This window comes from Apium graveolens, chromosome 7 (assembly GCF_009905375.1).
Source record: "Apium graveolens cultivar Ventura chromosome 7, ASM990537v1, whole genome shotgun sequence".
NCBI lineage: Eukaryota > Viridiplantae > Streptophyta > Magnoliopsida > Apiales > Apiaceae > Apium > Apium graveolens.
Genome location: NC_133653.1, coordinates 88,937,571 through 88,952,240, shown reverse-complemented (window position 1 = coordinate 88,952,240; position 14,670 = coordinate 88,937,571). Strand labels below are relative to the sequence as shown.

Genomic DNA, 14,670 nt, shown 5'->3' with positions numbered 1-14,670 from the left:
ATCAAATTCTTTTCTAACAGTTAGACCTCTATTGTCGATTTGATTTAGTGATTGAGTAGCTTTTCGTGATATTTGGAATATTTCATGTGGAGATTAAACATTTTGAGAAGGCATATCACCTCTGGACAAAAGGAACTACAAGACTTCGAGAGATATGTTGTACGAAAATATGTGATGCATAATTAATGGTTTTTCTCGCAGAAGGAAAGACATTAAAATCAAAGAAATTTTACTTCTTAGTTTTCTACCAATTTCGCAGTAAATCTGATAAATCTGGAGGCAATGTTTTTTTTTTAAGTTTCGAAAAGATGAAAAGTGGGCATGCTTGTTGTTGGCTATAAGCCCATTAAGGCCCACTGATCGAAGGCCCATCGGACGACTGAACTATTGGGCCAAAGGTCCACCAGGCCCATTAGCCGAAGGCCCACAAAGAACCTCAGGCCGAGGCCAATCTTTCTCCCCGAATGTTGGAATACAGAAGGGACATAACGCCCCCTTTTTACTCCCTCCTTAATGATGAGTAACGGATGAGCATTCATGACAAAATTGGGTATAAAACCCCTTGAAAAGTAAGACAAAAGATATACACACATTCTCTCTAAAAACACTCTGCTTTTCTTGTATTTTCTACCCACTTTACAACCAGATTCTTATTCTCACACCGGAGGTGAATCGGGGGTACAAACCCTTGCATTCTCTTCGCTTTCAGGTCTAAGTCGAAGCTACCTTCACGGAGGCCGAAGGCTGTTCATCAATCCGAAGGAATCTGGGCGTAACATTTGGCGCCGTCTGTGGGAATACGAGAGTTACAAGCCGAGATAACGAGAGCATGACAGAAATAATTCATGAGCATTCACCGCCACCTGGTTTTACCGATAAGGGGCAACCCTCCACCCTAGTGGGCGGAGATGGAGTCATCACATTAACTCCTGAAGAAGAAGCCTTGCTCCTAAAGATCCGGGCAGAAAAGGCCGCGGAGAAGGGCAAAGCCAAAAGTGACCAAGCAGAAAGGGATGCAGAAGCCCGCGCTAAGCGATGAGAGGCTGATGCGCTGCGACTAAAGGCCCTGCAGCTTCAAAGAGAAGAAATTGAACTGTAAGAAAAGACCCTACGTGAAGCATTGCTGGCCGACGATTAGGGAAGAACGAATAAGGATAGGAGAGATTGAAGGGCGCATAATGAAGAAGATGAGTCTGACTCTGATTCGTATCCCCAAAGAAAGAGGACAAAGCAACCCTTCTCATCTGACTCGGACGAGGAGCCCGACGGATCCTCAGGCTCACTTTCCTAGAAAAGGCCTAGAAAAGGCCTTGTTCGGCGATAGGAGGGCCGACAGGGAACCGGTCGTGACCCAAGAAATTGAACAGTATCGACCCTCTCTGGGCGAAAAAAGGCAATTTCCTAAGATGAGTGAGTTCAGTGGGAAGGGAGACCCTGAGGACCACTGCAAAAAGTATGAATTACTGATGATTGGGATGGGCCATAATGATATCATGCTATGCAAAATGTTCAAGACCTATCTAAAGGGTCAGCTTCGATGTGGTACAAATCCCTTAAGCCTAGGTCCATTGGATCCTACGAGCAACTGAAAAGGAAGTTTCTGAAGTACTACTCTCACCTGTGCCGAAAGGCGAAGGACACTGAAGCCCTGGTCCACTGCAGACAGAGGGAGAATGAGGAGTTGGGGGATTATCTCGCTCGGTTTAAGGTAGAAGCTGGAATGGTTACTAATCTGGACAAGGTCAAAGCAATGGGCTTCTTGACGGTGGGGTTGGCCCCTATAAAGGTAAAAAGCTTCGTTCATCTCTTTACGATTTTTCCCCTAGATCCCTGAATGATATATGTGAGGGGCGACAACATTCGCTGAAAAATGGAAAGTAATGAGGGTATAAGGATTCCCGAAGGGGTGACCGATCGAAGCGAGCTGACAAATATGAAGGCTCAAAATCAGGCTCTGACCGAAGGGATGGTAGGAAAGAATGAAGAAAAGAGACAGATCGAGGGGCCGAATGGTGACGAGATAGGGATTCGGCAGTATTCACCCCTTTGAATGCGCCGATCTCCAAGATTCTCCATGAAATCAAATGCAAGCTTGGGTTCGTTCGGCCGGCAAAAATGAAGGTCCCCAACCATAAGAAGAATCCCGACAAATACTGCGACTTCCACAGGGATAAGGGGCATAACACTGAAGAGTGCTATCACCTCAAAAGACTAATTGAGCGTATGATCAAAGACGGCGAACTTAATCAGTTCGTCCGAGATCTCAGAGACATACTGGGGCCGAAAGAGAACCAGGAGGAAGAGATAGAAGCCGAAGAACCAGAACGAAGGGATAGGATAAGGGGCGAAGTAAAGACTATATCTGGGGGCAGCATCCTAGATAAGGATAGCAAGACAACCAAGAAAATGTACGCCCGACAGGTATACAATCTCTACCAGTTTGGTCAGGCAAAGCCCCACATGCCCATGACTTTCAACACTGAGGACTACGAGGATGTCATTCGCTCACACGAGGACCCTCTCATTATAAAACCTATCATCGGGCATAATAAAATATGGAAGGTGATGGTAGATACCAGGAGTTCGGCCAACATACTGTTCCACAAAACCTACTGTAAGATGAATTTAGCCGGAGAACAGTTAGAGCACTGTAATGAGGCTCCCCTTTACGCCATTGGGGGACATCCCATTCAGTTTGAGGGAACAATTACGCTCCCTGTCCTCCTGGGAAAATTGCCATAAATTGTTGAGAAGCCGGTGAAGTTCTATGTGGTTCGGATTAAGAGCCCATACAATGCTATATTCGGAAGACCTTTCTTGTCGACCTTTGAAGCGGTGGAGTCTATACCCCATCTTAACCTCAAGTTTCCAACCGAGAAAGGGGTAGGAGAAATGAGGGGCGATCAAAAAACCGCCAGAATCATAATGCTTGAGGACCTGAAGAAGGATCAAGAATATGGAGGGCCGGACGAAACCGGGAAAAGAAAGCGGGCCGAAGCCGAACCCGGTAGAAGCCGTGAAACACTGAATATTGAGTTGGAAAAGTTTGGAGCGGATCTCTCGAGCCCGATCGCTGAACCCGCGGCGAAAACCGAAGAGGTAGAGTTGTATGCAAGCCGTTGAGGAAAAATGGTTCGTATAGGGAAAAACATGGGGGCTGTTAGGTATGAATACAACACAGAGGGGGGGGGTGAATGTATTTTGGCTTAAATGTTTGATTTTCGATCGACTTAGGCTTTAGCAGTTGGTTGTTGTTAATGATTTAGTAGAATGGATGTTAAACATAAATAGCTGTGCAAATATGTAAAACAAAGATCTTCAAAACTCACTTAATTTTATATTAAAAATCAAGCAGTGTTTTGCTACAGAATCTCTAAGTTCTTGTTTTAGAACTTAGCTTCTTTCTTGAGAGAGAACACACAATTTTTCTAATCTGATTGTTCTTCTTAACTTAACTAGAGGACCAGTGTTAACTTTATAACTCAGTTAACTGCTGGTTTACACAGTGGATAATAAACATGCTATTAGCTTTTCTAAACTATCACTTGTCATTTCTATTTATAGAAAAGCAAATCTTCCATTCCTGGCTTAGCATATCTTTAGCATCCCGTGATTACTTTAATCTTCTCTGTCAGTTAATCTTTATCGTTGATCTTGCACATCTCTCAAGCTGCTTTTTGTAGACTTGTCAATCCAGCTGTGTGAATTGTTTGTTGATTTGCAACCTTGGATATTGAACTGTTCTGCAATTCTGTACTTAGAAAAATTTCTTCACTTCGAGATCTCCAGTTAAGCTGTAGAGAACTCGACATCTCGATAGGCATGTTGGCTTGTCGATATCTCTGAAACTTCATTGTTGCCTAGACTTATCGACAACTCTGAGTTCTCTAGTGAATTTTGGTTTATCGATAACTCAGAGTTCTCTAATGGACTTTGGCTTATCGATAACTCAGAGTTCTCTAATGAATGTATACTTGTCGATATCTCTGAGTTCTCGACAGACAATTCCTGAGTTCTCTACACCCGGTGGATGTTGCTTATCCGTCGAGTAGTGATGGTTTATCCGTCGAGTAGACAGTCCTCATCCGTCGAGTAGATATTGCTCATCCGTTGGGTAGATGTTACTCATCCGTCGGTACTCTCTGGAGTTTAAATGACTTCTCGATAAGTCATTCTGGAGTTCTCGAATGATTTCTCTATAACACTAATTCTGTGACTTGTAGAGATCTTGACTTAGAATGTTTTACACCAAATAGATTTATTCAACTCCAAGCTTCTTCATAATTCTTCTGAGGCATGATCTTCTTGATCTTCTTGATCTTCTTTCAGATAGAATTCTTAGGCTTGACACTGTTTAGAGAAAAATGCTCCAGTCTGCTCCATTTACATTTTACAGACATTAAGTGTTACAAGTATGAATTATAGATTAAGGTTACAATACAACTAATCTTAGGGTTGTCAGTATGACTTAGTCTTGTTATGATACTGGCATGTCTTGCACAACAATCTCCCCCAATTTGTGAGAAGATTGCTTATCACAAATTCATGCCTGTTAACAAGACTAACCCCAAGTTAAAGAATGAAAATAAAATGATACAAAAGCTGATACAACACTTGTACATTGGACAGTTTACAATAATTAAGTAAAGACTGAGCTGTCTGATTCTTTCTCAATTATGTTCTTAATTTGCACAAGTATTTCCAATTCTTCTAGGATGGGGTGTCAGCTAGAGCCTCTATTAGTTTCAGCAAATCTGGCTTAGGATATCTAGCTAACATCCCTATTCTGTAACTTGACAAAGAACCAGCTTTTATATTCAGGAATCTTCCATCCTTTGATATTCTACTCTTGCCTGATGCCTTCAACTCTTCTGATCTTCTAATATACTCATCAATTTCATGCTCATACTTTCTCCTCTTTTCTGCTAACAAGGCTCTCTGCTCATTTCTCATCTCCTCTCTGTTAACCACAAACACTGCCAATATTGTTCTCCATGCCTTGGTGGCTGAATCTTTACCATTCATCAAACTTAGCACCCTTTTCAGCTCAACAATTGAGAGAGAATCCAATAGTCTATTTCTAAGCTGTTCAAAGGACCCATCATTGTAGTAGATTCTAACTTCTTTGATGTGAACGACCCAAACTCTGACTATTCTTTTAGCTAGCTATTGGAAGTAGTCTTCATCTGAATCAACAACATTTAGAGGTTTGAAATCATCTTGATTATATCTGTTCCAGATGGCCTTTTCACCAAATCCATGATCATTGGAAGATTCAGCTATCAGTTGTTCTCTTCTTTGTTTTCTTAATCTCCTTTTGACCTTGGCTTCTTTTGGACCTATTCCAACTGTTTTGAAGTGTGTTTTAAGGGGTGGCTGAAATGAAGGTAAGGTTTTGAGTCTTTTCAGAGAAGTATGGCTGTGAGTGATTTGAGTTTTGAGGAGAGAGTTGGTTGTGTGCTTGTAGAAATATTTAGGCTTAGAGGTTTGAGGTTGAGTATTTTCTGTTGAGATTGAATGTGAAGGTTTAGCAATTGGTATTTGGATATTTAGGGTTTGGAGAGGTTGTGAGGTATCATTCTTTTGTCTTTGTCTCCTTCCACCCCTCATTTGAGTCTCAGATCTACTTTTCTTCTCCTTCTCTTTCTCACTATCACCTTTTTCACCAATTGCCTTACCAGGTTGACTTGAGTTTGAGCCAGAAGGATTTTCACCATCTTTCTTCTGCTCATCATCACCCAAGTCATCCGTGTTGATTTTAGTTTTAGGCAAATTGGCTTCAGAGCTATCAATGTATCTCCTCAGAATCTTGATCATAGCTTCATCTTCACTAGTCTTCAATCTCTTCTTTTCAGCTCAGACTCAAGCACCATTATCAGTCTTATGTTGGCCATGACACAGTTATTTGGTATTTGGAAATGTTTCAGTTGCTTAGTTGTAGAGCAGATGTAGTGCACCCCTTTGCTTGGATGTAGGTAGGCTTCTGGGAATGCAGCTTCTTGAGCCTTCTTCAACTCTGCTAGTAGCATTTTCTCTTTATTTTTGATCATTTTGAACTTGTTAATCAAAATGTCTATCTCAGATGCTCTTCTAGAAAATAGATAATTGAAGTTGACTTGCATACATCTATCTACACAAGAATCATTAAGATTGATCACTATCCTTTTCTCCAAAAACTGGTCCTTGACTGAGATCTGCAGCACCCTGATATAATTGATAGTCTTTTCCAAGGTCTTTCTGTAAGTGAAGAAGTTGTTGTTGAGAGAGTTCCTTAATCCAGTGAGCAAGTTGTCAAATTCTTGTGTCATTCCTGGACCTTGAGCAGCCATAAGGAGCCTCTATTGTTCTATACATTGTTCTTGACTTTTGAGTGTTGATTGTGCTAGCCTTGCATCTATCTCCCCCTTAGTCTTGGTATCAGAGCAAAATCTGAAAGTAAACAGATTAGATCTTGGAAAAATGAATACACAGAAAATCAGTAGTATCAAGATTCCTCCCTTTGATAAGGCCAATTACACTTTATGGAAAAAGAAAATGTTGCTGTTTATAAGAATGGCCAATCATCTTTACATTGGCATCCTCAAGAATGGGCCTTTCACTCCTGTAGTTAGAGTTGAGGAAACCACAGATGGAGATATGGTTATTCCAGCTCATTATGCTCCCAAGGATCCTTCTGAGTATACTGAACCTGAAAGAGAGAAAGTTTCCCTAGACAGTGCTTTGCAACTGATACTAATTAAGTCACTTGACAATGTAATGTATAATAACATTGTCAACTGTGACACTGCTAAACAGATCTGGGAAAAGATTGAAATACTTTGTGAAGGAACTGAGGAGGTTAGGTCAAATCAAAGAAGGATATTGATTTCTCAGTATGAGGGTTTTATGGCTAAACCAAATGAGGGTATTACTGATGTGTTCGAAAGGTTTAATAAGGTGATAAATGACTTGCAGCTTCATGATAAATTTTATGATGTTGAAGAAGTGAATTTGAAGTTCTTGCTCACTCTCCCTGACCATTTGGAACAAAAGATCTCTGCAATCAGAGAAGGAAGGGATCTGAGTAGAATCACACTGGAAGTGCTCTATGGGGTTCTGAAAACTTATGAACTTGAAATGATTCAAAATAAGTCATTAAGGGATGGTCAAGAATATGTAATGGATGGCTCAAGTGCACTGATTGTGAATGATGGCCAGACTTCTAATGATGAGCAAAGATCCCCAACTCCAGCAATTTCTACAAGTGAGAAAAGAGTCAGTGACACTGAAGAGCAAGTTATACTGGAATTGGATGAAGAAGATGAGTTCTACACTCTTGATGAGCTTGATGAGCTAGACAAATCAATGGCTTACTTGGCTAGAAAATTCTCTAATATTAGAGTAAAGAAACCAAGATTTTTCAAGAGCAAAGGACAGTTCTTCAACAAAGACAGCAGCTGGAAAGGAAAAGGGAAGTACACTCCTGATAGCAAAACTGGCTACAAAACTGGATCTGTTGATAGATCAAAAATAAGATGCTTTAACTGTGATGAGTTGGGCCATTTTGCTACAGAATGTAGGAAACCTAAGAAAGCAAAGAAAGACAAAGCCTATCTTGAATTGGAAGCAAAGTATGATGCTCTTTTAAAGAAGCAACAAGGGAAAACTTATATTGCTGAGGGCAAGTGCTGGGATGATTCAGATAATGATGAAGATGAAGAAGTTGGAAACTATGCACTCATGGCCTTGGAGCAAGGAGACTCTTCATCATCTAAATCACAGGTACCAACTCTCACCACAATTGATTTAAATGTGAGTCAATATAAGGAAACTGTTGAAAAGATGAGCACAGAAATGTTGCACATTCATACAAGCATGGTTGCTGCAAATGAGGAAGTTAGCAGATTGAAAAAGATCAATGAAAAACTTGAGAGTGAAAAGCAAGAGGTTGAATTGTTGCTGGTTGAGCTTGATGCTGCTAAACAAGAAATTGCATACTTAAAGAATAAATTAAAGTGTGCAATTGAAATTGAAGCAGTGTTGAGAGAAAGGCTGGAGAAGAATGAAGTGAAGTTGAAATCCTTCAAAAATGCTTTTGAGTTGATTGGACAATATCATGAAAAGAACAAGCCTTGTGCAAACATTGCCATTGGTCTTGACTATGAGGGTTTGAACAACAAAAAGAAGTCTGTCAGTGACAAAGGAAAATCAACCGAAGCTGAGAATGTTCTAATAATGTTGAAGAAAGTTGAATCACCTTTGTTCAAGGCATGTGAGGTGAACTTCAGTGAAGAAGAGTTGATAATCAAACAAGAGATAGCTGATGAGGACAAGCAAAAGAATGAGACAACTCAGTCTTCCATCCCTGTTGAAATACCAAAAGCCAATCAAGAAACTAAGGAGCTTGTGAAGGAGATTAAAGCTGAAGAGGTCAAAAAGAAAAAGAAGAATAGAAATGGAAAGATTGGGATAAACAAAAGCAATAATTTTGCTTATGTTGCATATGCTCCTAGAAAGAGGTGTGAGAAATATGGATCAATGAATCACCTAACTCATCTTTGTAAAAAGGTTGTTAGCAATCCACCTGAAGGAGTCTGCAAGTACAATGAAGCTAATGCTAATGATTCCTATTCATTCTGTGACAAGTTTGACTGCATTCCCTGCAACATGAAAATGATGAAGAGTTGCCACAAATTGAGAATTGATCTCATGGAATCAAAAAATTGATTCTGTATCTAAAAGGGAAAATGCTCAACAGTCTATGAATTCCATTTTATCTCAAAATTCTCATTCTACTTCTGCAAAATCAGTTAACAAGAAGAAAGTACCCAACACAGCTTGGGTAGCTAAACACACTTAATCCTCATTGTGTGCAGGGAAAAGGAAAGAAGGTCATATGGATCATTGATAGTGGATGCTCCAGGCATATGACAGGTGATAAGGCCCTGCTATCACAATTTGGGGAGATGGCTGGCCCTTTGGTAACCTTTGGAGACAACAACAAAGGATTCATAATGGGATATGGCAAGATTATTTCTGGAAATATTGTCATTGAAGATGTAGCACTAGTTGCTGGATTAGAAGTAAATCTCCTAAGTGTTAGTCAATTTGCAGACAGAGGTTTTCAAGTTGTTTTCAACAAAGAAGATTGTGCTTTTATTAGCAAAAAGACTGGTGAAATTGCTCTTAAGGGAGTAAGAAAGGGAAACTTGTTTGTTGCAGACTTAGACTCAACAAATAAGGATGGAATGTGTTGTTTCTACACCAAGGCATCAGAAGAGCAAAGCAAATTGTGGCATAAAAAACTATCTCACTTGAATTTCAAAGCAATCAACACCCTAGTCAAGAAGGAACTTGTGAGAGACATGCCCAATCTGGAATTTGCTCAACTGGAAGTTTGTGAAGCTTGTCAGAAAGGAAAAATGAAAAGATCAAGTCACAAGTCAAAATCTGTGAATTATATAAGTGCACCTCTGCAACTTATTCACATGGACTTGTTTGGGCCAGTAAATGTCTTGTCTATTTCAAGGAACAAATATGCCCTTGTCATGGTTGATGATTTCTCAAGATACACTTGGGTTAAGTTCATGTACTCTAAAGATGAAACTCCAAACATCATAATTGAGCACATCAAAAAAATTGATAAGCAAGCTGAAGGAAAAGTTAGTGTGAAAAGATTGAGAAGTGATAATGAAACAGAATTCAGAAACTCAACATTAAGTGAATTCTGCAAAAGCAAAGGCATTGTTCAAGAATTTTCAGTAGCTAGCACACCTCAACAGAATGGAGTAGTTGAGAGGAAAAATAGAACATTGGTTGAAGCTGCTAGAACTTTGCTACAAGATGCTCAGTTGCCAACTAGTTTTTGGGAAGAGGCTGTTAATACTGCATGCTACACTCAAAACAAATATCTCATCAACAAAGCTCATGGCAAATCACCCTACTCAATCATGTCTAACAGGAAGCCTACAGTGAAGCATCTACATGTGTTTGGAAGCAAGTGTTATATTCTAAAAGACAACTCTGAATATGTGGGAAAATTTGACTCTAAAGTTTTTGAAGCAATTTTTCTGGGATATTTATTGGAAAGAATAGCCTATAAAGTTTATGTGATTGATCAAAAGAAAATTATGGAAAGCACAGATGTGACTTTTGATGATGACAAGTATCCAGGCTTGGAATGTCTTGATGTAAATGATGCTGAAGCCCTTGCATTTGAAAATCTAACCATTGATAGTGATTCTAATGAGGAAGATGAAGTTATGACACAACAAGTAACAAATGAAGAGATCTCTGAACAAAATCATGGAAATGAAAGCTCTCTTCAGACACCTGAATTTGATGGCAAAAACTCAGGGGGAGAAGGAGAGAATGGAAATGACAGTCATGGTAATACTGAAGAAAATGATGAAGGCACTAGTCAACAGACACATACCAGAAAGTGGGATATGAGTCATACAGTAGAAGCTATTATTGGTGATCCCTCAGCTGGTGTGAGAACTAGAAGTGCAACTGCTACTTAATGCCTACATGCATGTTTTCTGTCTCAAGTAGAGCCAAAGAAAACTGAAGAAGCCCTATTGGATCCCGACTGGATATGTGCCATGCAGGAGGAGCTGGATAAGTTTGAGAGAAACAAAGTTTGGAATTTAGTCCCTGCACCAAAGACCAGAAGCATAATTGGAACTAAATGGGTGTACAGGAACAAAATGGATGAAAATGGAATTGTTACTAGAAACAAAGCAAGGTTGGTTGCTAAAGGCTACTCACAAGAAGAGGGAATTGACTATGATGAGACTTTTGCTCCTGTTGTAAGACTAGAAGCAATAAGAATTTTTCTGGCATTTGCTGCACACTCAAATTTTAAGATGTATCAAATGGATGTCAAGAGTGCTTTTTTTAATGGTGAACCAGAAGAAGAAGTTTATGTGCAACAACCACCTGGCTTTGAAGATCCAGAATTCCCTAACTTTGTTTACAAATTACTCAAGGCTCTATATGGACTAAAAAAGGCACCTAGAACCTGGTATGACACACTGTCAGAATTTCTACTCAAACATGATTTTACCAGAGGTACTATTGATAAGACTCTCTTCTACGAGAAGCATGATGAAGATATTATCCTAGTTCAAATCTATGTGGATGATATCATCTTTGGATCTACAAATGAAAAGCTTTGTCAAAGATTCTCTAGGCTAATGCAGAGTGAGTATGAAATGAGCATGATGGGAGAATTGAGTTACTTTCTTGGCCTTCAAGTTAGTCACAGAAGTGATGGTATTTTCATCATCCAAACCAAATATATGAATGACTTATTGAAGAAATTTGGTATGGTGGATAGCTCACCTGCATCTACACCAATGTCTACTGCAACCAAGTTGGATGAAGACAAGAAAGGCAAGAGTGTGGATATTTCAAGCTACAGAGGAATGATTGGATCATTGCTGTATTTGACTGCTAGTAGACCAGACATCATGTTTGCTACTTGTCTATGTGCCAGATTTCAAGCCAATCCAAAAGAATCACACTTGATGGCTGTCAAAAGGATTTTCAGATACTTAAAGGGAACTCCAAACTTGGGACTATGGTATCCTAAGGGAACCGGTTTTGAAGCTGTAGGATACACAGATGCAGATTTTGCTGGATGCAGGGTTGATAGGAAAAATACTAGTGGAAGCTGTCAATTTCTTGGTCAAAGACTTGTGTCCTGGTATAGTAAGAAACAACAATCCGTGTCAACTTCCACAGCTGAGGCTGAATATATAGGTGCTGGAAGTTGTTGTGCTCAAGTGCTTTGGATTAGAAATCAGCTAATGGACTATGGTCTAGTGTTACATAAAATTCCTATTATGTGTGACAATACTAGTGCCATATCTATAGTAGCTAATCCAGTTAATCATTCTAGAACAAAGCACATTGATGTTAGGTACCATTTTATCAGGGAACATGCTGCAAATGGTACCACTGAGCTCATTTTTGTTCCAACAGAAAAATAATTAGCTGACATTTTTACTAAACCTTTGGATGAAGTAACCTTCACTAGACTTGTGAGTGAAATTGGAATGCTCAATTCTTCATCTTAAGGCAAGAACTCAGCTAATGTTTTACAGCAGATTAATCTCTAATAAATCAACCTAGTTTGATTTAATTGGGAATTAACTGAAATATGAATTATAAATATTTCAGAATCTCTGTATATTTATTTTTCTTTAAAAACTCAAAAAAGTTAACTTAGAATATTTCAAATTCTAAGTAAACTGCTTAGTTGTTAATTTACATCTTTAATGTGTAAAATTAACACAAGGCAGAAAAATAGCACTCAAAATTATAGAGAACTGAGTTCTCGATAAGTCAAAATGACTTATCGACAAGTCATTTTAGAGTTCTCGAGCGAGTCCTCGATAAGTCTATTTACAGACTTTTCGAATGACTTCTCGATAAGCTCTATTATGACTTATCGATAAGACCATGTAGAGTTCTCTAATAGTGTTAACTCACAGAGTTCTCGACAAGAATATTTTGAGACTTATCAATAACTCAGAACTAAAATAATTTGATTCAATGAATTATTTTAGACAAATACTTTTGGAAAAGTTATTCTGATTTTAATTTGATTCAATTCAAATAAATTAGAATTATTTTTAGTCCATTTTCGGACAAACTGGGTATTTATCATAGTTCTCGATAAGTCATCTTTGACTTCTCGATAAGTATTTTACTTTTTCTATAAATACCCAGACTTCTCGATACACACACTGTACTTACACCTTCTCGAGATCTCAAGTGACTTAGCTTTCAGACAAAAGGCGATTTCTCTCTCGTTTTTGCTCCTTTCTCAAAACTTTTTCTTACCTACTACTTCTAAACACTACAATGACATAAAACATTGTTAGAGCTATCATTCCAGAGAAGGGAACTAACTTTATTGCTTTTCTTGATGCTAACCAAGCCCTTGATAGTTTCAAGGGGTTTGTGAAGTTTCTTTCTGAATCCTACATTGCAGGTGCTTTAACTGCAAGTCTTGTGCTGTATTTGGACGTTCTTCATGAATTTTGGACATCAGCTATAACTAGGACAGTTGTTCTAGAGAATATCACTTCTATGGTGGTCACATGCACAATTGGAGGCCAGGAAATTGAGTTTTCAGCTGCTGATGTGAATACAGCCCTGGGATTGCCAACTGAAAATTATGGAGAGATGCCAACTGCAGATGAGCTGAGTGAATTCATGGACTTCATCAACTACAGTGGCTCGATCAACTTGGCAAGCCTGAACAGAACAAACCTTAGGAAGGAATGGTCCTTTGTGTTTGACTCTGTAGTGAGGGCTTTCACTTGCAGAAAAACTGGCTTTGACAACATCTCAAGTGTGGTGCAGAAGCTGGTGTTCTCAATAGCTCACAACAGACATCTGAATGTTGGAGGTCTAATTCTGGAGGAGCTGGCTACCAGGCTTACTATGCCTTTGAAGAATAGAGGTAAAGAAATTTTTTTGCCAAGATTTATTATATCTACTTTAGCTCATAAAGTCAATGACATACATTTGTTAGCTGGTATTGATAGTAGTAGAATTGGCAATTGCAAGCAAGTGTCCAAAATTATATTTGGCTCACTTACTTCAAAGAATAAGGTGAGTGTAAGTCTCAGAATCACTCCATTTATGTTGGAGAGATTCAGGACTTATCCTTACCCTATGCCAGACATGAGGGCTCCTAAATTTGCTAGTTCAGCTATGGTTCCTGAGCCTGTGGAAGCACAAACACAGGCACACCAACAGGGACCTTCCAAGGCTGTAGCCCCTTCTTCTAAACCACTAGATGTTAGCAAACCAACCACTTTAGTCTCTCAAAAGACTGAAGTGAGTAAAAAGAAGAGAAAGGAACCAACCCTTGCTGTTATAAATGAGACTGAAACAATACTTACTGAACTAGAGTCACCCTTGGTCAAGAGACCAAAGAAGAGTAAAATACCTGAGCTGACCACTCAAAACACCTCTGTGTCCTCCCAAAAGGGCACAGTTGAACAAATGGGGAGTAAACAGTTACTAGATGCATCCTCTCAACAGGGTGTATCTATTGAAAAGAGCATTCACCCTAATGCATCATGTACTGAGTCAGCACAACCTGCACCAAGAGTGTATGGTATGGTAGAAGAAATAAGGATGGCACACACAGTGAGGGCACATCACTTGAAGCTCCCTCATCCATTCTGGGGGAGCTGCCAACACTCACAACTGAGCAAACTTCTCTAATCTCCCAAATTTCTTCATCATATAGAGCACTTGAATCTGATTCCCAAGTGCACCAACACTCAAGTGACATGGTTCATGAAACTGTGCTCACCACCCAGAATCAATATCTAGATGGTGAGAGACTACTAGTTGGGGTAGATCTTGATGACACCATCACAAACATGGGGGTTTCATCAGTTTTTACTGAAGACCCCGTGGTCACTTTTGCACCTTTATGTGCACAATCATCTTCACAGATGAATAGGTTTGAGGGTAGTACTCCTGAGGGGGAGCTATCTAAATCCTCTCCAATTCAATTGGAAGTTCTTCTAGAAGGAACAACTCCCCTCACAACCCTAGCTGAAATTGCCTTCACAGTTGAAGCTAGGAGTACAATTGCCAATGACCCTGTTATGGGAGAGGTAAGTTCATCACATTTATGTGACAGTGCTCTGCAAGGTG

At 39.4% G+C, this 14,670-nt stretch overlaps 2 protein-coding genes across 2 annotated transcripts; both read left to right on the top strand.

Moving 5' to 3' along the window:
- Positions 1–1,498: 1,498 nt before the first annotated feature.
- On the top strand, positions 1,499–1,834 carry LOC141673850 (uncharacterized). The gene has a single exon (XM_074480578.1). The coding sequence runs from the start codon at positions 1,499–1,501 to the stop codon at positions 1,832–1,834; it is 336 nt and encodes a 111-aa protein (XP_074336679.1).
- Positions 1,835–2,115: 281 nt separating this feature from the next.
- LOC141673849 (uncharacterized) lies at positions 2,116–2,742 on the top strand. The gene has a single exon (XM_074480577.1). The coding sequence runs from the start codon at positions 2,116–2,118 to the stop codon at positions 2,740–2,742; it is 627 nt and encodes a 208-aa protein (XP_074336678.1).
- Positions 2,743–14,670: the final 11,928 nt, after the last annotated feature.